We start from the raw sequence: 23,502 nt of genomic DNA on the forward strand, positions 1-23,502 counted from the left end.
TTTGGAGCAGCCGTGTTGGCCACAGCCCTGACCACAGGCTCCCAGGCATGTTTACCCTGCCCTCTGAATGCCTGGCACACGGCAAGTGTGGCACACGGCAGGTGCTCCTTTAAAATCAACAACACGACTCCAGGGAACTGCACAAAACAAAGCCCATTTTTATAAAACTCTAAATTTATTCAAAGTGTTAAAAGATTTCACTCTCCCTTCCAAAATATTTTATAATTAAAACTATTTTCTCAGCCACTGTTACTTCCTTCTTTTAGGACCAGCCTCTGCCCCTCCAAGCCCTTTCCTCCACCCTCCCTTGCCCAGTACCCTGCCTTGACTGCCCAGCAGAGCCCAGCATGGCTTCCCAGTCCTCAGTGGCAGAAAGGCTGACCGGACGGGGAATGCACAGGGGATGCCCAGGAGACAGTGGGGTGCTTTGTGCTTATGGGGAGGGCTAGTTGGATTTTCTTCCAGTGGGTCACTGTTTTCCCCCATGGACACCTGTTTCGAGCCAAATATTTGGCTTAGGGTCACCCACAGCCTTGTAAAGCCTTTGTCCAGCTCTCCCCAGGCATGGGTCCACGACAACTGGATCTGATGACTATACCGTCTGTCTCCTTGTAAACTAATGTTAGGAACAGAAAAAGTGGCACATGGGAAGGGGGGCTTGATGGAGTTCCCAACTTTTCAGAGTGTAGGTACCAAAACCCCAGGGCAGGAAGTTTTGGGTTTTGTAGGCAAGAGCCAGGGCCTGCTCGGACCACAGGAGGCAGGGCAGTCAAGGGAAAGGTCTAACGAGTGAGTCTAAGGTAAGCAAAGCTCCTTCCGAGACGCCTTCCCATCCCCCCTCATCCTGCAAGTCCCAGGATGACCAGAAAAGAGGACGAAACAGAAGGAAAGGATTCTGCTGTGGTGATGGGAAAGGAGATGATAGCTGCTCGGGGTGGGGAAGGGCCTTCTGGGATCTGTAGTTGGCTGTTTTTCTGTTCTAGGAAGCTGGTTGGGGGCCAGAAGCCAGGCCCACAAAGACTTCATCAGCTCTGTTCCTTGTCCTTGACTAATAAGACTGTGTGCTGGCCCCCGCTGGACACAGTTAAGACCACTCGGTTCTCCAGCTGTTTGCCAGTCATTTCCACAGGGCTCCAGGCATCTTCATCCTGCCCTGTGCCCAGCTGGTAGTTGGTGCCCATGCCCCAGGCAAAGACACGACCTAGAAGGGACAGGAAAAGAGGTAGCTGTCTTTGGAGTCCTTAGGCCTGCCTTGCCATACCAGGAGACACCTGGGACATGGGGGTCAATTTTGGCCTTGACCAATATCAGTCTGGCAAGGTCCCAGCCCAGGAGTTCAAGGGAGTTTGGAAGAGCCGAGGAGACTGTGTTCTGCACTGCGTTCTTCCTACTCCAGGGTACAACACATAGCATTGTTGTGTGGGGGGTGGGGAGGGGCTACATCCTACATCCCTGTTCTTGGAACCAGCCACCTTTCAGACTATTTAGGATGCTCCTGGGTTTGATATGCCACCCTCTGGTGGTCCTTTTAATTTTTTTTTTTTTTTTTTTTTTAAAGATAAGGTCTATGTAGCCCCGGCTGGCCTCAAACTCTCAGAGATGTGCTTGCCTCTGCCTCCTGAGTACTGGGACTAAAAGTGTGTGCCACAACACCTGGTCTGTCCTCTGTTTTCACAAAGGACACTGTTTCCACGCTGCAGTGCAAACCCCACGTCGTGAGGACGTCCTCCCAGGTAAGCACAAACACCTCTCCAGCCTCAGTTCTCCAGGACCCCTGGCTGTGCACCTCTTTCTCAGGCTTTGGCTGCTATGTGTCCACATCCTCTTCTGCTGGACTAGCCAGGACCCACATGGCAGCTCACAACCGACAGTAACTTCAGTCCCAGGGGATCTTATGCCCTCTCCTGGCCTCTGCAGGCACCAAGCACATACACAGTACATACACATACATGCAGACAATACAACATAAACAAAAAGTATTCTTGTGTTGTAGGATATATGCACACTGTGTATGAAGGTGTATTGCTGTGATTAGTGTGATAAAAAGCTGAATGGCCAATAGCTAGGCAGGAAGTATAGGGGGGATTTCCGGGGAGAGAAAGGAAGAGGAGGAAGAATCTATAGGCCAAGCTTTCATAATTAATAAGAAGTCTCTGTGTCATTATTTGGGAGCTGGCTGGCAGGACAGAAAAAGACTCGGTTATATTCTTGAGCCCAGCATGATGGCACATGTTTGTGATTCCAACACTCAGAATGCAGAGGCAGGGGGAGGTGGATCTCTAGGAGTTCCAGGCCTGCCTGGTCTATCTACATGGTGAGACCCCTGTCTCAAAAACAAAATAAAACAACAGCAAAAACACCCCAGGGCTTTTGAGAGTCAATGGCAAAACAGTGTCATCTCCAATACAACCTAAAGAATGTGCTAGGAATCATGCTCCCCAGGCTCCAACAACACCAGGTCCAAGGAGCCCTACGTACCATCCTTGGACACAGCATACCCCACAGAGGCCCCACAGGCCACTGAGGAGACGACTGGCAGCCGGGAAATGAGGGTGGGTATGCTCTTCTCCTCAGCACCCTCTCCAAGGCCCAGCCGCCCATACTCAGCCCTGCCCAGGCTGTATGCTTTTCCTGTGGGATAAGGAGAGGGGAGTATCAGCAGGGGCAGAGTCTAAGTAAAACAGACTGTATACCAAGTGAGTCCCCATGTCCTTTAGGGTCAGTGCTACTCTCAGGTGGTGAGGTCTCAGAGCCTGGGGGTGGGAGCTAGAAGACGCTCTATACAACCCCCCAGATATTCAGGACAACCTCACGAATGCAATCTATGTCTGGCCCAAACCATAATCCTGGGGACCTGGCTGTATCAAGGACTACTGTCTCCTATGTAGAAGGACTTGGGTGTCCTACCTTCTGAATCCATGCAGATTGTATGGTGCTGGCCACCAGAGAAGCCCACCCAGGACTTGGTGGAATTCTTGAAGGATGTCAAGTTCTGAGGAATGAAGCAAGATCCAGTGCCTGGAGTTCCTGTTGTCAAGAGTAAGGTGTTCCAGAAGCTTCCATTCTCACTGCCGTCCCCAGAAAGGCCGTCCCCACCCATCCCCAGAAAAGCCACCTTACATCATAGCTCTGAGGGGTCAGGTACCACACAAAGCAAAAACAAAGACTGAAAGCTTGATTGGAGTCAAGGCCATCGAGTCAAACATGATGCTAGGATCGGTACTCACCAAGCTGGTGATAGTTGGAGAGGCCAAAGCCATAGACATGGCCCTCCCGGGAGATGGCAAAAGTGAAATAGGCCCCACAGAAGGCATCCTGGAACCGCACGCGGCCCCGGCTTCCCCTTGACTTCAGCAGCACACACTTGGGGACCAGGAGTCGCTCTGTAAGGAAAGAAGAAGCCAGGGTCAGTGACAGACACAGGGCCTTTTCTCTTCCACAAAAGTCCCTGAAGGAGGCTAAGCAGAGTCATCCTTGCTACAGAAGAGGTAACTCAGGCCAGTGGCATTCAAACACCGCCCCAACTTTTAACAGTCAAGAGAAGAAAAGCTTCAGCGGAACTTGAGTGCCAGGCATTTTCTGATTAAGTCATTTCTCTCTTCACAGTAACCAAAAGGGTAGAGGGGAGGTTAGAGAGGAGGAGTCAGCCTCCAAAGTCTGAGGGTCCCCCCCTCTTTATGAGAGGGTCCATTATTTATTGGCTGGCCTAGAACTATGTAGACCAGGCTGGCCTAGAACTCCTGAGCGCTAGGACTGAAGGTATCGGCCACCATGCCCAGCTTAAAGCCTGAGGGTTGTTTGTCTGTTTGTCTGTTTTCTGAGTCAGGGTTTCTCTGTGTAGCCCTGGCTCTCCTGGAACTTTCTCTGTAGTCCAGGCTGGCCTCGAACTCAGAGGTCTGCGTGCCTCTGCCTCTCAAGTGCTGGGATTAAAGGTGTGCGCCACCACCGGCCAAGTGCATTGGATTTACACCTCAACAAATCCCTCCGCCTTTTACTTTGGCCAGGGAACAGCTTACGAAATCATCCCACCGGAGGCACCAAAGCCACTTACCAAGGCCCTGACGGCCACCACGGTTGGCAAATAATTCAGGCACACGGCCCAGCTGACCCTGCTCCCCACAACCCAAGGTGTAGAGGTCTCCATCCGTCGTCAGCATCACCAAGTGGTCGTTCCCTGAAGATGAGAGGAAGGCAGAAGATGAAGAGCTTATGTGGAAGACCCAAGGCTGAGCTGTCACAGCTCCTGTCCACAGTGTGCCTAACACTCACCTGAGGCCACCTTTACCACAGGCATGTCCAGCTGCACTTGAACGGGCACCATGCTTTTCTTCATGGGCTCCAACAACCCAATCACACCATTATTGTCCTAGAAAGGAGAGGCAGACACTTAAGCAGTCAGTCCTGCTGTTCTGTAACAACCAAGCCCAGCTTGCTGGGGCCATGACAGTTGCCTGGTGAAGGGCAGTGGGTGGTAGCAGATATAGACAGTGTGAAAGGCAGGGCCCTGGCCATATAGGGATATACTAAAGAACGACAACATCCAGAGTCTGGGAACTGTGTCAAATAAAGTAAGCCAGGCTAAAGATGTGAGTGGAGGTAAACAAATCCGGCTCAAAGTCAATTCATTGCTGAAGCAGCATGGCAAGAAGACAGAGGTGCTATATATTATTCTGAGCATTTCTGTGTTAAAAAGTTCTCCATAAAAATGTTCACAACAAACCAGGTGGTGGTAATGCACACCTTTAATCCCAGCACTCAGGAGGCAGAGGCAGGCAGATCCCTGTGAGTTTGAGGCCAGCCTGGTCTACAGAGGGAGTTCTAGGACAGCCAGGGCTCCACAGAGAAACCCTGTCTCAAAGAAAAAGAAAGAAAAAAAAAAAGGTTACAATAGTACAGGGCATGCTAGCAAACTCCTTTAATCCTAGCACTACCCTATGTAAAATAAGATCTCTGAGTTTGAGGTCAGTCTCGTTTACATAGTGAGTTCCAATCCAGTCGGGATACACACCAAGTCCCTGTCTCAAAAAAATAAACAAATGAGAGCCTGGCATGATAGCGTACAGTTTTAATCCTAGAGGCAGGAGGATTTCTATGAGTTCAAGGCCAGCCTGGTCTATAAGCAAGCTCCAGGACAGCCAGAACTACATAGAGATGCTGCCTCAAAAAATAAGTAAATAAGTCGGGCAGTGGTGGCGTACGCCTTTAATCCCAGCACTTAGGAGGCAGAGCCAGGTGGATCTCTGTGAGTTCTAGCCTAGGTCTACAAAGCGAGTTCCAGGAAAGGCGCAAAGCTATATAGACAAACTCTGTCTTGAAAAACAAAACAACAACAAAAAGTAAATAATTGAATAATTGTTTTTACAATAGTCTTAATAAGGAAATACTCATGAGATTCCATTTTATTTTTAAATTTACTTTTAACATGTATGGGTGTTTTGCAAGCATGTATGTCTATGCACCATGTGTACCTGGTGCCCAAAAGGGCTAGAAGGCACTGGATCTCCTGGAACCTGAGTTACAGACAGCTATGAGTTGCTATGTGGGTATTGGAAATTGAACCCAAGTCCTCGCAAGAGAAGGACATAGTCTTAACCTCCGAGGCATCTTTCCAGCCACAATACTGAAACTACATTTCCTGTGCTGGATTGTAGCTCCCTTGACACTCGGCTAGCCTAGCATACACAAAGTCCTGGGCTTGATCGCCCTAATTCCAGAACCCAGGAAACGGGGGCAGGAGGATCAGAAGTTCAAAGTCATCCTCAGCTACATAGCCAGTATGGGGCTAACCTGAGATACATGAGACCTCGCTTGTCTTACGAAAAAGAACCCACAAAAAAACAAAGACTACACTCCCTTGCCTTAAAACAACCATGTGATACTCTCCATCCCCACAAATCTTTCCCTCAAAGCCTCTAGAACAGGGTTGAGAATGAGAAAGGGATGAAAAGACACAACAGCTTCCAAGATCAGCTGCAGCTTATAGACATCTTGACCTACCCCTTCCCAAATACAAATATTTCATCACATTCAAGCAAGTAGCCAGTGGTGTGGATAGTCCCAGATAAGATACCAAGAATTTAAATCTGGGTCCCACCTACGTATGTGGTCCATACCTTCTATTCCCACCAGTAAGCAAGCATAATGGGGACAGGAAAGTGGATCATTTGGGTATCCTGAGTTACTTTTGCCGGCCAGTCCCCGCACAACTTTCCAGATCCAGTCTTACCCGGAAAGAGCCCCAGAGGAAGACACGGCCATCTTCAGTAAGGGCTGCTGTGTGACTGTCCCCTGCTGACACTTGGACCACCTTCTCTTGCAGTTCCACTTTCCCAGGGACCATCTCTGAGCCCTCGACCGACGTGTCCCTTCCCAGGGCACCCTCATCATTGCATCCGAAGGAGTAGACCTGTGCCCAGGGTGTCCCATTAACATAGAGTCTGGTTCTGTGACCTACTCATTTAGGCCACTCCTTGTCACACACCCTTGTACCCAGGCTCCATCCAACCTGTCCCAACCCTGTGACCTACCTGGCCACTTCGGCTCAGACACACGGTATGCATGCCCCCGGCCTCAGCCTGCACAACATCTTGTAGAAGGGGCACCAAGGCCGGCTTCTTCCTCTCCAGCACACTCTCGCCCAGCCCCAGCTGGCCCACGTCGCCCTGGCCCAGTGTCAGCACCAAACCTGGCTCTGTGTTGTGGGACCTGTGTGAGACTGAAGGGTGGAGAAGACAGCCCCTGAGTGTGCAGGAGGAGGGCAGCAGAGGTCATGGCATGGGCTCTGGGATCGTGATGACCTGGGGTTCAAGCCCTTGCTCTGCCAACAGGCTATAGATAAGACCTCTGTGGGCCTACGTGTCCTCATCTGTGAAGAGAGGATGACAAAGGTATCTGTCTCAGGGGTTTCAGGAGGATTGAAACCCAAGCACACTATTGACACGAGGTGAAAAGACAAACAGGAGACGCTGCACAGTGAGATGGACGTCAGTGGGCAGGAGGGCACAAGATAGTTCCCACGAGCCCATGTCACAGATGTGGATCCACAGTGCCAACCTTTTACTGACTGTTTACTCTACCAACACTAGCTGGCTCTGCAGACCTCCCGAATTTAGAAGACCCTGAGCCGGGCGGTGGTGGCGCACACCTGTAATCCCAGCACTCGGGAGGCAGAGGCAGGTGGGTCTCTGTGAGTTCGAGGCCAGCCTGGTCTACAGAGCTAGTCCAGGACAGGCTCAAAAGCTACAGAGAAACCCTGTCTCAAAAAAAAAAAAAAAAAAAGAAAGAAAAAAAGACCCTGTTGCCAGGCCTAGTGGTGTAAGCCTTTAATCCCATCCCTTGGAGGCAGAGGCAAGCAGATCTCTGGGAGTTCAAGGCCAGCCTGGGTAACACAGCGAGTTCCAGGATAGCCAGGGCTATTCTATCTCAAACAAACATCAAAAACAGAAGCCACTGTTTACAGGACACGGAACAGATCCTCCCCTAGGGTCAAACACCTACCCAGGCTCAGAGAGCTCATTAGCAGTGTTTGCACTGGACTTAGGGAGACTTCCTGGGTTAGAGCATTTATGGCCTCCATCTGAATGTCCCTCCACCCCCAGACCGTGATACAGGAGGAAAACAGACCACCCCACCCCTTCGGCCAGCATGGGCAGCACACTGACAGCTTCAGAGGAATAGGAAGGTACAGTAAGAACCCACAGATGCATTTGCAGAGAAGTGTGGGCCAACCAGTAGGTAGTGCAAAGCCTTGTGGCAGCCAATGGAAACCTGCCACAGCCCTCCAGTCAATGGCATCCAGTCCCTTCCCCAGGGCTGTGGCCTCAGCTGCCAGGGCCACTGCGGCTGCACAGAGGCTGCACCAGGCAGGGAGCCATCTGGTTGGGTTTTCTGGTCAGTTGGGTTTGGCCCACAGGCACCTTGGCAGGAGCGGGCGGCAGGACCGCGGTTACGAGCGTCTGCAAAAGACAGACACTGTCTGAGCATGCGGCTACACTCCTCCCTCCCATGCTAGGGGTCAATTTCTCTCGTCTTCGCCACACTCTGGGGTTGTAGGAGAGAAAAATTACAGGACAGGTCCCTCAAATGAATCTGGGACATTATCTCATCTAACCCCCAACAACTCAGACAGGTTGATGGAGTTCTCCTCTCCACTCTATCAAGGGAAACTCAATCTCAGCCAGATTAAGTGACATGCCTGTGGTTACACACGAGAAAGTGGGAGAGCTAGGACCTGAACCCACCTCTGAAGCCCCGCAGGTCCAAGAGCCTCAGGCTTTCAAGCTGTCAGGTCAGAGCAAATGGACCTAAGCCAAGGACTTTTCCCATTATCGGGGGAGGAGTCAAAATACTTTAGACAGACCGAATCCTAGCATCTTGGGGTTTTGTATTTTTCTGACAGCACTGCTCAGAGTGCTCTCTGATCGCCTCAGCCTAGGCCTCTCTTCTGACTGCTACAGGGCTGGACTAGGTGAGATGCAAGACCCTCCGCTGAGCAGGGGTCGCGGACATCCAAGTCCCTCAGAGCTTCAAGCCAGGGAGGAAGGAGCATGGGCCCAGAGAGCTCACTGTTGGTTCTGAGACCACTCAGAACCAGGAAGGGATCAAGGCCAGCTTACCTTTCACCTTCTTGCTTTTGGGGATGGCATCTTCAGGGGGTGACCTTCTCTTAGCTATGCGCTTGGGTGGCATCTTCCTGTCCTGAAAACAAAACAAAACAAAACAAAACAAAACAAAACAGCCAAATACTACATGTCAGAATCACAAACAATTTCCTGTGCAGTATTTATCAAAAACCTTAAAAAGTGCCAGACAGTGGTAGCCCAATGCCTTTAATCCCGGTACTTGGGAGGCAGAGGCAGGTGGATCTCTGTGAGTTCCCGAGGCCAGCCTGATCTACAGAGTGAGTTCCAGGACAGCCAGGACTGTTTCACAGAGAAGCTCTGTCTCGAAAATCAAAACAAAACAAAAAAAACCCTAAAATGTAAGAGGAGTCACCCAGCAGTTAACACCTCTCAGCACATACCCCAGAACTGTGTGATAACTGTGTATGTAATGACCAAGCTCACAAATATTCTCTACTGCTGTTAACACTGGCGGGGCAAGGGGGGGGGGGGGGGGGCGGAGCGAGCAAACCACTGGATTAATAGTAGTGAACTAAAGACTGGGGATAAGCCGGGCGGTGGTGGCGCACGCCTTTAATCCCAGCACTCGGGAGGCAGAGCCAGGCGGATCTCTGTGAGTTCGAGGCCGGCCTGGGCTACCAAGTGAGTTCCAGGAAAGGCGCAAAGCTACACAGAGAAACCCTGTCTCGAAACCGCCCCCTCCCCCCAAAAATAAAGACTGGGGATATACCTCAGCCTGGTGAGAATCTGCCTAAGCTTCAAGTCCGATCCAGGTTCAAATCCCAGCACTGCATTAACCGGGCCTGGTGGCTCACCCCTGTACTCTTAGCACTAGGAATGTGGAGTCAGGAGGAGTGGACTGGTCACACATGTAGAATACACATGATGGGATGGTATGAAGCCATCAAAACCAACATGTTTTAGAGACAAATATATTGAATGGGAAGATGTTCCTTGTGATAAAGAAGAGCAGACAGAAGCCAGGTGTGGTGCCTACTCCTGACCCCAGCACTGTAGCACCCCAAATTCCAGGCCAGCCGGACACACACACACACACACACACACACACACACAAACATCAAAAACAAGTGGTACACGCTGGTAATCCCAGCACTCAGGAGGCAGGGGCCGGCAAATCTCCAGTCTACACAGTAAATTCCAGGCCAGCTAGGGCTACACAGGGAGACCTCATCTCCAAACAAAGCAAAACAACAAACCACATAACACAAAATCCATACCCCAAACCCAAACTAAGCAGTCTGAAAGCTGCCTGCTATCACCCCCTTTGGCTTATTATAACCATTATTATTTGGGGACAGGGTCCAGTGCAGTTAGGAGCCTTGAGCTCCCCCCTTCCTACCTACAGCTGAGCTGGATTCACAGGCATGTGCTCCACAAGGGGCTGACACGCAGGGTTAGATGAACAGACTGCACACTGCTGGGGTGTGGCTCATTGGCAGAGTGCTCCTATAGTGTTTCTGAGGTTCTGGGTTTTACCCCGTAACAGGAAAAAAAAGTTTCAATTAAAATAAGCTAGGCTGGGTGCACACCTTTAGTCCTAGCACTCAGGAGGCAAAGGCAAGCAGGTCTGAGTCCGAGGCCGGTGTGGTCTACGTAGTGAGTTCTAGACAGCCAGACACAGGAAAACCCTTTCTCGAAAACCAAAATAAATAAATAGATAAAAGTAAAGCTGGACTGGACAGTGGTTGCACAACGCCTTTAATCCCAGCACTCGGGAGGCAGAGGCAGGTGGATCTCTGTGAGTTCAAGGCCAGCCTGGTCTACAGGACAGGCACCAAAGCTACACCGAGAAAACTTGTCTTCAAAAAACAACCAAACAAAGCAAGCAAGCAAGCTGGGAGTGGTGGGTCTTTATTCCAGCACTTAGGAGGCAGAGGCAGGCGGACTAGTCAGCCTGGTTTATCTACATAGTGAGCTCCAGGACAGGCAGTGTTATCTAGTGAGACTCAGTTTTAAAAAGAAACAAACAGAAACCCAGCAATAAATAAATAATAATAACAAGTAAATAAAAATGGTCCCAGAGTAAATGCTTACTCAGTGGTGGGGTGCTGGGGTGGTGTTTAGGGTCTTCCCCAGGTAACACTGAGACACAAACCTACTGGAATCTAAGCAAGCTCACCAAGCTCACCAAGCTCACGGGTCCTTCACCTGACAGGAACGAAAACTCTGCTCCAGGCAACAAGCGGAAGTGAAAAGCCCTTCTCCCTGTCTGCTGGGGATCTGGTCAGCACCACGCCCATGCCTCCTTCTGTAAGTAAGGTCCAAAAGCCTCAGGCTTCCCAGGGGTCCACTCAGAAGGGATGGACACAAGGCTAGACTGACTCAGAGGGAGGAGACCAGAAGACATCTAAACAGGCCCAGGATCCTGCAGAGCCTGTGTGGGCTGTGGCTGGCCCAGGCTTGTCATGAGGTGGCCATTCTGAACTCTGCACAATTTCCATTCCCCCAGCAAGGGGACCCCCTCCCTTCCTGTTGCCTCTTTGAGACCCCTCTCCTCACACTGCAAATGAGTGCTCTTTGGGGTTGAGCCAAGAGGCGAAGCCAGAGGTGGCTGACCTGCTTCCTGTACTCAGGGAGCTTCTATTCTAGCACGAGGGTAAGAGCATTACAAAAGTCACCCTTGTCCCTCTCTTCCCACCCAACCCATCATTCCCTCCAAAGACACTAGAAAATGACTCGTGAATCTTGGCTGTACAAAAAAGTTTTACTTTTCAAAACAAGCTGAAGTCAGGCATGCAGGCAAATGCCTGTAACCCTAGCATTTGTGAGAAAAAGGCCATCCTCAGCCACACATCCAGGTTGAGGACAGCCAAGGCTAATGAGACCCTGTCTCGAAACACAAACCAAGAGGCTTTGAAGACGCAGTCAGTAAAGTGACTGCTGTGCATGCATATGAACCTGAGTTCAGAGACCCAACACTCACAAGATGCTAGGCGCAGCACACTCCTACAATCCTAGTGCAGAGAGGTCACCCTGACTTCCCTGAAGCTCACTGGCTAGCCCGGGTACCCTGATGGAGGAACTCTAGGTTCAGTGACATGCCCTGTCTCCAAAAGTAAGAATTCAATCAAGTTAGAAAGCCATGTCAAACCTCTGCCCCACGAGCACATGCAGTCCTCATGCCCATTCACATGAACACGTGCACACCACACACACCACACTCAACCCAACTCAGAAAAGCTGAAGATATTATCACCCCTCCCATGGCTGAGGAAACTGATGCTTACAACGGTAAACTTACTCACCCATGTTCATACAGCAAAGGAGAGACAGAAAAAGGACCCAGGCACATTTTTTTTTTTTTTTTGTAAAATTTTGAGACAGGGTTTCTCTGTGTAGCCCTGGCTGTTCTAGAATTCACTCTGTAGACCAGCCTGGCCTCAAACTCAGAGATCCAAGTGCCTCTGCCTTCTGAGTGCTGGGATTAAAGGCATGCACCACCACCTAGCCTTGACTTTTTCGTTCTTTTTTTTTTTTTTTTTTTTTTTGTTTTGTTTTGTTTTTCGAGACAGGGTTTCTCTGTGTAGCTTTGCGCCTTTCCTGGAACTCGCTTTGGAGACCAGGCTGGCCTCGAACTCACAGAGATCCGCCTGGCTCTGCCTCCCGAGTGCTGAGATTAAAGGCGTGCACCACCACCGCCCGGCTTGACTTTTTCGTTCTTAAAGGGGGAAAAAAAAACTGTGCTGTTTGTGGCAGTACAAATCTGTAATCCTAGAACTTGGGAAGCTGACAAGATCAACCCAGGCTACATAGCAAGACCCTGTCTCACTATCACTACCCAAAAATGTCAGCTAAAGGCACACTATGACCCGGGTAGGAATTTAAGATGGCCTGAGCAGCCGGGCGGTGGTGGCGCACGCCTTTAATCCCAGCACTCGGGAGGCAGAGCCAGGCGGATCTCTGTGAGTTCGAGGCCGGCCTGGGCTACCAAGTGAGTTCCAGGAAAGGCGCAAAGCTACACGGAGAAACCCTGTCTCAAAAAACAAAACAAACAAACAAAAAAAAAAAGATGGCCTGAGCAAGTGTCTCAGGATCCCTGATAAGTTTGGCCAAACTCAAGCAGCAGAAGGCAGAGCCAAGGGGGGAGAGGAGGGCAGCTGGGCCTGCCTCAGAGGGCTGGTGCTCCATCTAACAGGTCTTGAGTCCACAGCTGCGGGGAGAGGTCCTGAGGACCCCCAATTTTAATGGGCACTTGGCAGTACGCGAAAATCCAGAAGCAACACAGGGAAAGGGCAGCAATTTCTACAACGTGGGTGAGTTGGGTGTGCTGGGCAGAGGCAGGATTTCTGACGTCCACAAGTTTAAGCCAGCCTGGTCTACACACCTGTTCCAACAAATAACCAGGCCTAGAGAGGTGGCTCGGCACTGGCTGCTCTTCTAGAAGACCCAGGTTTGGTTCCCAGCTGCTCACAACCACAGTAACTCTAGTCCCAGGGGATCCAATGCCCTCTTCTGGCCTCCTTGGGCCACTGCATGCTTGTGGTACACACACACACACACACACACACACACGCAGGCAAATCACTCATGCACATAAAAAACAAACCCAAGAAGACCTATCTCCTGTCACCACACTTACATCCCTACTTCCTCTCCCCAGGATCCATCTTCAAGGAGTTTAAAAACTGGAAGAGTGAGCAAGACTCAGAAGTGAAAACCAGAAAGGAGTCACCTTCCACTAATAAGCACCTACAGTGTAGGACCCTCTAAGAGCTCAGACCTGTCCTCATGGCAGGGACAGGTGTGCAGGCCATTCATGGCTGAGGTGAAGCCCCAGGGGACAACTCCCACCAGAGCTGGAGCTGCTCCAAGCCTGTCTCCTCACCTGCTAGGTCAAATGGGTAGACAATCTACCAGGAGCAGGGTGCTCTCCTGTGACCTCACCACAATCCCATTTCTGGAGTATCTGGCAACCCCGGCAGGAGTTCCTTCCCGCGCCTACACTCAAATTAGGGGCTAGACTCAGGAGCTAAAGAATGTCTTCGTGGGACAGGCTACCAGGAGAGAAGGGATGCTGGTGCACGCTGCTCCTGTGTGCTGCTAGGAACCGAGGAGCACACTTCACCCCAGGAAGTTCCTCACCCAGGTCCAGTGACTATGTGGTACCGCCTGGGACTATCTGTTCACGTTTTCCCTAGAGAGGAGCCATAGCTTCTGGCAGATGTTAGAGCCACTGGAACACATTAGAGCTTTGGAACACATCACCTTCATTTTATAGCTAAGGACCAGACTCCTGTTCTTAGCTGCCTCTGCAACCCGAACCTGGTGAATCACTTCTAACTCACCTTCCCAAGCTCCACTAGGAAGGACGCCCTTGGGTGAGGCAGCTTTCTTTCTCTATGTCCTCCACGCCCACTCCAACCCTTCCCAGAAGCTCCACATAACCACTGATGTCTGTGACCCCCAAACACTTCTGGGGGTTGCGAGTGCTGTGCCCCCATGTCTGGATTAACCTGACCCTGTTATCCAAAACATACTACAACCTCACCACCCAAAGTCGGCCTCTACCAGTCTATCAAAACCCTATCGGGTCACCTCACCTGGAAAACTATCCCCGCCCGGTTAAGGCTTCCGCTTTGGAGTTCCCAGGGCGTTTCACACCCTCAACTTCTGCCAGGGCACACGTGGTCGGAGGACATAATTTCTGATGAACCAAAGACCTGGCAGCAGCAACGCTCGAGTCCCACGGGCATACTCCGCTGATCCCAGGAGCCCCTAACTGTGGAACCATGCAAGGCTCGCTAGGGAGCCCCCGCGCTCCGCAACGGGCATGGAGGCCTGCCATGGTCACCATTGTTCCCCACGGGCTCCGGAGCGGCACCCGCCAGGCAGTAAACGACCGGGTGACACAGGGTTGATGGGGGTTAAGGGCAGGCGACCGTCTGTGGACGCTGCCGCTCCCTCCCTGCCGGCGGCCACCCGCGCGTCCCCGGCCGTTTGAATCTCCCGCCGCGTGGCGGGGCGCGCGCCCGGAGCGCGGCGGCTAAGGGGCTGCGCGGCCCGTGCGCGGGCGAGGCGGGGCCCACGCGGGCCGAAGCTCGCGCGGCCCCAGCGCCGCCCGCTTCACGTGCAGCCCGCCCCGCGCGACGCCACGCGGATGGCGACCTCGGCCCGACGCGGCCCCGCGTACCTCCCAGCTTCCCGTCCCCCCCGGGCTCCCCGCGAACCGGAGCGCGACCTACCTCGGTGCGGGGCGGCCACAAGCAACTCTGGCGCTCGGCGGCCAGCGGCGAACTGCCCCGAGCATGCGCTCTGCGGGCCTCCGGCCGCGACCCGGGCTAGAAAGGAAAACAAAGAGCCGGGCGGCCCCTGGCGGCCAGCGCAGGAAGTGCGACCGGGTGTTCCCAGCTTGTACCCACTACAGCACTGCTTTATTTGGGAGACCTCAAAATGGGACTATCTGAAAGACTTCGATAATCCTGGTTTGTTTGGGAAAAACTGGCGCGTGAGATCTGTACGGAGCAAAAACAAGGCTGATGGTTCTTTTTTTTTTTTTTTTTTTTTTTTTTTTTTTTCCGAGACAGGGTTTCTCTGTGTAGTTTTGCGCCTTTTCTGGGACTCACTTGGTAGCCCAGGCTGGCCTTGAACTCACAGAGATCCGCCTGGCTCTGCCTCCCGAGTGCTGGGATTAAAGGCGTGCGCCACCACCGCCCGGCAAGGCTGATGGTTCTTGTTCTTTAAGTGCCCAAGCAGAGGGCTGAAAAAAACCAATTATTACCTGTACAGGACCATCTAATTCAGCCCTGGGAAGGGCTCAAGAACAGATTCTATTTGTGTGTGTGTGTGTGTGTGTGTGTGTTTTGAGATCGGGTTTCTCTGTGTAGCCCTGGCTGTCCTGGATCTCACTCTGTAGACCAGGCTGGCCTGCAAACTCACAGAGTTCCGCCTGCCTCTGCCTCCCTACTGCTGGGGTTAAAGGCGTGCGCCACCACCGCCAAGCTAGGAATGACTTTCTAATTTAAGTCTACATGGGAAAAGCATTTAGGAGGGGTAACATTTGCTTATTTACTACATATGTCTGTGTATCGTGTGTTTACTATGCCTGCAAAGGCCAGAAAGAAGGCTTGACTGATGCCCTAGAACTGGAGTACAGATGGTTGTGACCTGTGATGTAGGTCCAGGGTTTTAACCGGTGAGCCATCTCTCCAGCTCCAGCGCCCTCTTCTGCAATCTGCACGCACGGCACTCACATGCACACACACAGACATAATTAAAAATAAAGGGTCTGGGCCTGGAGAGACAGCTCAGCTGTAAGAGCACTGGCTGCTCTTCTAAAAGTCCTGAGTTCAATTCCCAGCACCCACACGGTGGCTCACAACCATCTGTAATGGGACCTGGTGCCCTCTTCTGGACTGCAGGCATCCACGCAGGCAGAACACCCGCTACATAACAACTTTGGGTGAAGTAGAACCAAGGAGAGTAAGAAGCCTGGGTTGGTGGCACTGCCTATGCCTATATAAAGTTCCAGAGGCTGAGGCAGGAGGGATGTAAATTCAAGGCCAGAGGGATGCATAGTGAGATTCTCAGAAAGAAAAAAATCAATCACTAAGTAGGGAGAGGGACACTCTGGATGCAGCTCAGCCATTTGTTGAGAGCTTTCCCTAAGTGTGAGGTTCAAGGTTGGGAGGGCATAAGGCGGGGAACTACGGAAGTAAAAATGCCCTCTCACTCACCAACATCCTCACACAAGCAGCCCTGTAGGACGCAATGAGGTGATGTTCGAATATCTGACTGTGTATGGCCTTCCTATCTGAGGCAGTCATCTCTACAAACAGTATTTTCTGCGTTTCACGTTAATTCTGACTCCAAAAGTCATCCTAAATGGACATTTTTGGTGTGTTTTCAATTTCTTTCTTTACATTTGTTTGAGACAGGGTCTCATTCTCACTATGGATACCAGACTGCCTGCCTCTGCCTCACTAGAGCTGGGAATAAAGGTGTGCACCGTCACACCCAGTGAAGAGCAAGGTCAGCACCTAAAAAAGGCCAGTCCCTTGACTGCCTGTTAGCAAAAGTGGGGCTCAGAACCCCTCAACTACACTCACCTGACACCACAGCTTACGTGTGTGTGTGTGTGTGTGTGTGTGTGTGTGTGTGTGTGTGTGTGCATGTTCCCACTAGCGTACTTGTGGGGGTCAGAGGACAACTTTCAGGAGTAAGTTCTCTCTTTCCACTATGTGAGTCCCAGAGAGCAAAGTCAAGTCTTCAGACGTGGCAGCAAGCACCCGTACCAAGTGAGCCATCTCTGGACTATTATTTCCCAACTGCATTTCCCTATTATGTCATGCCAGCCCCAGAGCAGTCCCCTAATTTTCTCTTACCTTTTCAGGTTGACCTCTGCCTCCATCATGACCTCCTCTCTTGGATGATAAACTGTGAAGTTTCTCCAAGTTTCACCCTGGAAATTCTGATCTCTCTGTCTTTCTTCAAGATCTTAATCATTCACATGGCTTAACGTAATTACAGAAAAATGATCATCACTTATCTTACCTTATAAAAATCTTTATTGTTTTGGGAAAGACTCATGTACCCAGACTGTTTACAAACTCCTAATCCTCCTGCTTCAGACTTCTGGGCTAGGATTATAGGGGGTGTGCCACCAAGCCCCTGCACCTGAAACCCATTTATTTATTTTTAAAATGTATCGGCCGGGCGCTGGTGGCGCAGCCTTTAATCCCAGCACTCGGGAGGCAGAGCCAGGCGGATCTCTGTGAGTTCGAGGCCAGCCTGGTCTACAGAGTGAGTTCCAGGACAAGCTCCAAAGCTACAGAGAAACCCTGTCTTGAAAAACAAAAAAATTAAATGACTGGATCTTGAAAAAAAAGAGGGATCAAGCAAGTAGTCAAAGTGGGAATTAGAACCTGACTTCTATTCAGGATTAAGCTATCCTATCTATTTCAATGTTGGAACTTGAACCCAGGACCTCTCACATGCCAGGCAAGTTCTCTACCTTTGAACTAATCCCTAGCCCTTAGGCATACTTTTAATACAGTGTCTGAAATTACTCGCCTGTGATCTTGATGCCCAGGATGTAAAACCTGGTCATCCTGGCTGACTGCATGTGCTCTAACCACTGAACTATTTCTCCAGCCCCATTTTTCCTTTATAAGGACAGTCCAAGTAAACAGGGTAGCCTGGAATTCAAGAGTGCATGTAGCAAGTAACAATGGGGTAGTTATGCTGTCAGCTCAAATAAGCAACCTACATCTTCACTCAGACCCAGCATTTTTCAGGACAGGGTCTTGCTATGAACTCCTGGCTATTTTTCTTTCTTTTTTTTTTTTTTTGAGACATTGTGTTTCTTTTCTCTTTTTTTTTTTTTTTTTTTTTTTTTTAAGATTTATTGGCCGGGCAGTGGTGGCACACGCCTTTAATCCCAGCACTTGGGAGGCAGAGCCAGGCGGATCTCTGTGAGTTCGAGGCCAGCCTGGTCTACAAAGTGAGTTCCAGGGAGGCGCAAAGCTACACAGAGAAACCCTGTCTCGAAAAACAACAGTGTTGTTTGTATGTATGTCTGCACACCAGGAGAGGGCACCAGATCTCATTCTAGATGGCTGTGAGCCACCATGTGGTTGCTGGGAATTGAAATCATGACCTCTGGAAGAGCAGTCAGTGTTCTTAACCACTGAGCCATCTCTCCAGCCCCTTTGTAGCCCTGGGTGAGCTACATTCCCAGCCCTGTACAATTAAATAGTAAACAGTAACCTGTTACACAGTATTCCACCTATGAGCTGAGCATCAATGGCAGGGAGAGAGATCTAACTACAACTGAGGTTTTCACTAAAATGTTCTGTGGGAGGCAATCAATTTACTTCAAAATTAAGGGTACTTGCCTAGGCCATGGGATCAACCACCAGAACAGGGGCAGGAATAATTATGCAAGTTTAAAGCAGATGGGAGACAATTCTGTAGTAGCATAGTACAGATCGTTTCCGCCATACCTGAAAGCCTGTCCAGAATGCATTGTGGGAAAACTAAGGGCAGTTCCATTGAGCCTCTAGGTACAGGTTTTTTCTTCCCCAGTACCCGGTGTGGGCTTATGTTGATCCCCTCCCCAGATTGTCTCACTTCCACTGTGGGGTGAGGAAACATCTACTGTAGAGAGCTGGCCCCCATACCTGTGGTTCTGCTATCACACCGAGGCATGATGCAACCTTTTAGACAAGGCCAGTCACACCTCAGTTACATGCAAACTTAATGCCAACACTCCCACCACAGCAGTCACAGCACCACTGATCCAGACACCCATCTCATTCCCTCCTCCAGAAACACCCAACAACTCATTGTACCAGCACCTTCAAGGCCTACCTTCTCCTATTCCACCATCATTCGGGGGCTTGACTTTCCCAAGGGTAGCCAGTACAGGAAGTCATCAAGACTTCCCATTATGACCTAGCTACCATCTCCACCACATCACAAGGCCAGTCATGGCTAAGCTGAACCTTCAACACACTGCTCACTCACTGGACCAGACTATTGCAATGTACTCCAGAGCAAGGAATTCATTCTCAACCCTTGGGTGCATGAAACCCACTCAGTGTTTACACGACCAACTAGAAACAATCTGCACTCTTCTGCACACATGTACTGGAACATTAAACCAAGAAGGAAACAGATATTCAATATTAATCCTTTAATTCACATAAATATTAACAGTTTAGTCAGGCATATCACAATTACAGGAATAGAAATTACTTGAATCTAGTGTGATTACAGTGATTATAGGCATGAAGAAGTACCACTTGTGGTTTATATGGCCCTGTGCAGAAAGGAACAGGGCCTTGTACATCCTAGGCAATTTTACACACACCACATGGACCTCAAAAAGGGGCACAAATATAAAGTTCTAGACATCAATAAGGTCTCTTGAATATATACAATATACATTTACCAGACTGAGAAGACCTAGGCAGAAGTGCTTGCGTAGTACTGACTGCTCTGGGTTGAACCCATAAAAACAGACAAAACCTTGCCAAACTACATAGTTACAAGTCTCCAAAGTCAAGCATCAAGTTATCCTTCAGCAGGTAGCTGTGCAGATCCTCTTCTTTCCTGAACAAAAATAAGCACAAAGATTAGATTCCCAAAAACCGTCACATTGAAACCCTTAGCAGCTCAGAGTTTTGTTTCCTGCATGGTTTGTCTCCTCAGTAATTGTCCACAGGACTCTGAGAAGTCGTAGGAATATGCAGGCGCAGACTCAAAGCCCAGCTTCATCTCCAACGTTGTGGAAAGGGACTGTACATCACGGGGCAGAGCCCTATGCTCCCCTACGCCACCAGGACAGAGCCCGGGGAGAGTGACCTCCCGGGGTATCCACGTTGGAATGCCCGGCTAGTACCCAAATGTTTTTGCCAACGCCAACCAATACACCAAGCCTCCAAATCACACTCGTCTCTGAGGACCGGAAGAATTAAAGCCACCCACTAAAATAATGTACAGATAATGGTTGATATGTTAGTTCCAAAATGGAACAAAGACCACGGGACAGGCACTAGTATTCAGAGTACACTTACCTCAACCAAAGAGTTACTTGTAATCACTGGTCAGTTCTGCAAGAGAAAGCATTTTTTTTTCAGTAAGTAAAATTCTAAAGCAACTTCAGAAACAAACACGTCAGGCCCACTCCCAGATTTCGAGATTTAAGGCTGTCTCCTGCATGGTTTGTCTCCTCAGTCATCGTCCACAGGACTCTGAGAAGTCGTAGGAATATGCAGGCGCAGACTCGAAGCCCAGCTTCATCTCCAACGTTGTGGAAAGGGACTGTACATCACGGGGCAGAGCCCTATGCTCCCCTACGCCACCAGGACAGAGCCCGGGGAGAGTGACCTCCCGGGGTATCCACGTTGGTTAGACACAATACAGAGTTTCTCTTGCCAAAGGGCCTCAACTGTATATCTTCTCCTGACCCTCCAGCTAGAAGCACCCGATTCCCCAGTGCTGGCATTACAGGCTTGAGACTGAGAGATCATGGCCACCCTCCGGACGACTTGGATGCAAACCGAACACAACATGCTTCCAGGCCAAACTGTCAAGTCATCGGCATGCATCGTGGTTCTCTCTGAATAAGAGTAATGAAGCAACGCCAAAACAAAAAAATACAGAAATTCGACCAAAACGCGGGGAAGGGTAATAAATACAAAGCTTGGAAACAAGGCGCAATTATTTTAAGTTAAAACCTTATCCACGATAGCCGCTAACTACTGTAGTCACATGGTGGATGAACTAGAGACGAAAGCTTTTTTTGAGACAGGGTTTCTCTGTGTAGCCCTGGCTGCTGGCTGTCCTGGATCTCACTCTGTAGACCAGGCTGGCCTCAAACTCACAGTGATCCTCCTGCCTCTGGCTCCCGAGTGCTGGGATTAGAGGCGTGCGCCACCACCGCCCGGCTGAAAGCCTTTCTTCAGCAGCGGTAACATTAAGGAAGAGCGGATGGAGACACTCTCGCGAGTAGTTTGCCTGGAAAAATCCCTGTCAGGCCGGCCCGGGGTTGGGAGGGAGCACGTGTCCGCCGGGAAGCCCCGCTCCGCGAGTGATCCCCGGCCTCCCACGCGGGGCCTGCCCAGCCGCAGCCCTTCCACGCAAGGCCTGTGCCGAACCCCGTCAGCAAACCCACAGCAGCAGAGAGTGGAGCGTAAGACAGACAACTCACCGGGAGAAACTCACAGCTCGGCTGCAACAGCTTAAAAGACTGAAAAGCGCCGACGCGGACATTTTTATACTCCATGAAACGCCCGGAAGTCAGGCACTGCAGACTGCGCCTGCGCGGCGGCATGTGCACTTAGGACCAATGAAAATGCGCTAAGGCTGATGGGCTCTTCTTAAGCCTTTCCGGATTGGCGAGCTCTTGCGCTTCTAGGCTGCAGGCGCTGGATTGTTGAGGTTGTGCAGTTTGTTTTCCCTGCTTGGATACACAGGCATATGCAAATGAGAAAAGACGTCTAGAGGAATGCTTTCTAGGTTGCAGAGTTTGGATCTACTTTGTATATGGAAGAAACGTTTGATACAGAACAAGGGTGCTTCTACAGGAATTGACTAGAGTTAAAAACTTCCCGTTGTGGGGCTGGAGAGCTGGCTTAGTGGTTAAGATCACTGGCTGCTCTTCCAGAGTACCTAGGTCCTATTCCCAGTTCCTATATGGCAGCTCGCAGCTCACAAATGATGCACATTAACTCGCACAAACACACACATACAAATAAAAGATAAACAAATACATTAAAACACACACACAAACAAACAAAAAACCTCTCATGCACTCTCAGTAGGAGGACTCCTGCCTAGAATTTGAGGTTCTGGCCCAGACCTGGTTAAAATGTTTAATGTTATACACACTTTAAACCCAAGCACATAAAACTATAATATAAAAATGCTGACAATAAAATATGTTGATGATCAAGGTATTTTTCACTGAATGTACGGGGTCCCGAACTCCAGCACTGCACACATAAAACATGAACTGCTGCAATGTGTACAATGCCCCCCCATAATACATGCACAAACAATAATAATACAGTATGGAGTATGGAGTCAGATGAATACATTGACGGTATCATCAGATCAAAGCTGGCCTGAGCAGAAACACTGACCAAATTCCTCTTATATATTAAATTGTGTGCTAATTGCATTACATACATTATTTACTATTACAATTCTAAAACACTAATGATATTTCACAGATTTTAAGATGTGAAACTAAGCCTCACAAATTTTGTTGTGAAATAATATTTACTTGAAAGAATGAAGCCGGGCGGTGGTGGCACATGCCTTTAAATCCAGCACTCAGGAAGCAGAGGCAGGTGGATCTCTGTGAGTTCAAGGCCAGCCTGGTCTACAAAGTGAGTTCCAGGACAGCCAGGCCTGCTACACAGAAAAAACAAAACAACAAACACAAAATGACCCCCAAGAGGACAAAGTGTAAGTATTATGAAATACTTTTTATTTCATTTCCATCTAGGTAACAGCAGTGGCTTCTAAACTAGTCTCTCTCTCTCTTTTTTTGTACATTCTCATATTTTGTAAGACATCCAGTCCATTCAGTATCCACTGTACTTGCCTTTATTATTATTATTGAATGTATGTATGATGTGTATGTGGGAATGCTCCTGCTACAGTGTGTGGATTTCTGAGGAAAGCTTTGTGGAGGTGGTTCTCTCCTTCAACCTTTATGTGGATCTCTGGGATCTAACTCTGTTCATTTGGTGGCAAGCATTTTCACTCCTGAACCATCTTGCTGGCCCTGGCCCTCTCCTTTCTGCTTTGGTCTTCCAGACCTCACTCTCTACCCACAAAGAACCAAATTTTATCCACTGTTCAGTAAATACTGGGCAGTGTGTACCTTCAGAACAACCTCTGGAGACATGACCCCAAGGCTGTAGTAACAACTGGAGACCTGATCATTTGGGCCACAGCCGTCTGGGAGCAAAGAAACACCCAGTAACGAGTTCTGACTTGTGGTTTCTTCTCGCTCTTAGTACAGGGTAATGTGTAAGGAACAGGTAGAAAGGGAGTCACTGCTGAGGTGCCCTGGGCTGAAACTGGGCTGCTTGCCAGAAAGGAGAGTCAGCTCAGCTGCTCTTTGTGACATCAGCCTGAGGTTTAGTTAGCTGTGGTCCATGTCCAAGTAAAGTAGACCTGAGTGGGTTGCAAGTCTTTGTCCTCAAGCAAATGCTTGAGGTGTTTGTTTTGGCCTTGAAAAAAACCTAACCTGTATAATCTCATTTTCTAGATGGGGGTGGGCGTGGGGGTGGCTAGGAAGGACAGGCACCTAGTGAAGTCCTTGGCACATAGGGGCTCCCAATACTTTCTCTGCAAATTTTCTACAAAAAAAAAAAAAAGAAAAAAGAAAAAGAAAAAATTAAGA

General features: G+C 49.9%; 1 protein-coding gene, 1 long non-coding RNA gene and 2 other non-coding genes across 11 annotated transcripts; all 4 read right to left on the reverse strand.

Moving 5' to 3' along the window:
* Positions 1 to 886: 886 nt before the first annotated feature.
* Rcc1 (regulator of chromosome condensation 1) lies at positions 887 to 18,994 on the reverse strand. Of its 8 annotated transcripts, XR_009377679.1 has the most exons (13): positions 18,951 to 18,994; positions 16,964 to 17,092; positions 8,616 to 8,697; positions 7,917 to 7,955; positions 6,528 to 6,715; positions 6,227 to 6,406; positions 4,270 to 4,366; positions 4,052 to 4,174; positions 3,228 to 3,383; positions 2,908 to 3,027; positions 2,479 to 2,631; positions 1,787 to 1,911; positions 1,090 to 1,201 (listed from the first exon to the last, which is right to left on the reverse strand). XR_009377679.1 is itself a non-coding variant. In XM_059255088.1 (12 exons), exons 3-12 carry the CDS (start codon positions 8,686 to 8,688, stop codon positions 1,026 to 1,028), a joined length of 1,305 nt encoding a protein of 434 aa, XP_059111071.1. In that variant the 5' UTR covers positions 8,689 to 8,697; positions 16,964 to 17,092; positions 18,951 to 18,994; the 3' UTR covers positions 887 to 1,025. The 8 variants fall into 8 exon arrangements, 7 of the variants coding, with proteins under 7 accessions (XP_059111071.1, XP_059111072.1, XP_059111075.1 ...); XM_059255088.1 differs by lacking the exon at positions 1,787 to 1,911 and having other exon boundaries at positions 887 to 1,201; XM_059255089.1 differs by lacking the exons at positions 1,787 to 1,911; positions 18,951 to 18,994 and adding an exon at positions 18,584 to 18,607 and having other exon boundaries at positions 887 to 1,201.
* Positions 18,995 to 19,260: 266 nt separating this feature from the next.
* LOC131905196 (uncharacterized) lies at positions 19,261 to 20,655 on the reverse strand. Its single transcript, XR_009377868.1, has 2 exons — positions 20,159 to 20,655; positions 19,261 to 19,694 (listed from the first exon to the last, which is right to left on the reverse strand). It is a non-coding gene; the product is annotated as an uncharacterized LOC131905196 (long non-coding RNA).
* On the reverse strand, positions 19,764 to 19,967 carry LOC131905407 (small nucleolar RNA SNORA73 family). Its single transcript, XR_009377922.1, has one exon. It is a non-coding gene; the product is annotated as a small nucleolar RNA SNORA73 family (small nucleolar RNA).
* LOC131905408 (small nucleolar RNA SNORA73 family) lies at positions 20,289 to 20,492 on the reverse strand. The gene has a single exon (XR_009377923.1). It is a non-coding gene; the product is annotated as a small nucleolar RNA SNORA73 family (small nucleolar RNA).
* Positions 20,656 to 23,502: the final 2,847 nt, after the last annotated feature.

This window comes from Peromyscus eremicus, chromosome 2, assembly GCF_949786415.1.
Source record: "Peromyscus eremicus chromosome 2, PerEre_H2_v1, whole genome shotgun sequence".
Lineage (NCBI taxonomy): Eukaryota > Metazoa > Chordata > Mammalia > Rodentia > Cricetidae > Peromyscus > Peromyscus eremicus.

Bases quoted from the DNA above. Each gene is read 5' to 3' on its own strand.
- Rcc1 (XM_059255088.1), bottom strand. From the start codon at position 8,688: ATGCCACCCAAGCGCATAGCTAAGAGAAGGTCACCCCCTGAAGATGCC. The intron at 3,384-4,051 runs GTAAGTGGCTTT...CTTTCCTTACAG, and splicing joins TGGTGGCCGTCAGGGCCTTG to AGCGACTCCTGGTCCCCAAG. The intron at 1,202-2,478 runs GTACGTAGGGCT...TGTCCCTTCTAG, and splicing joins GTATGCTGTGTCCAAGGATG to GTCGTGTCTTTGCCTGGGGC.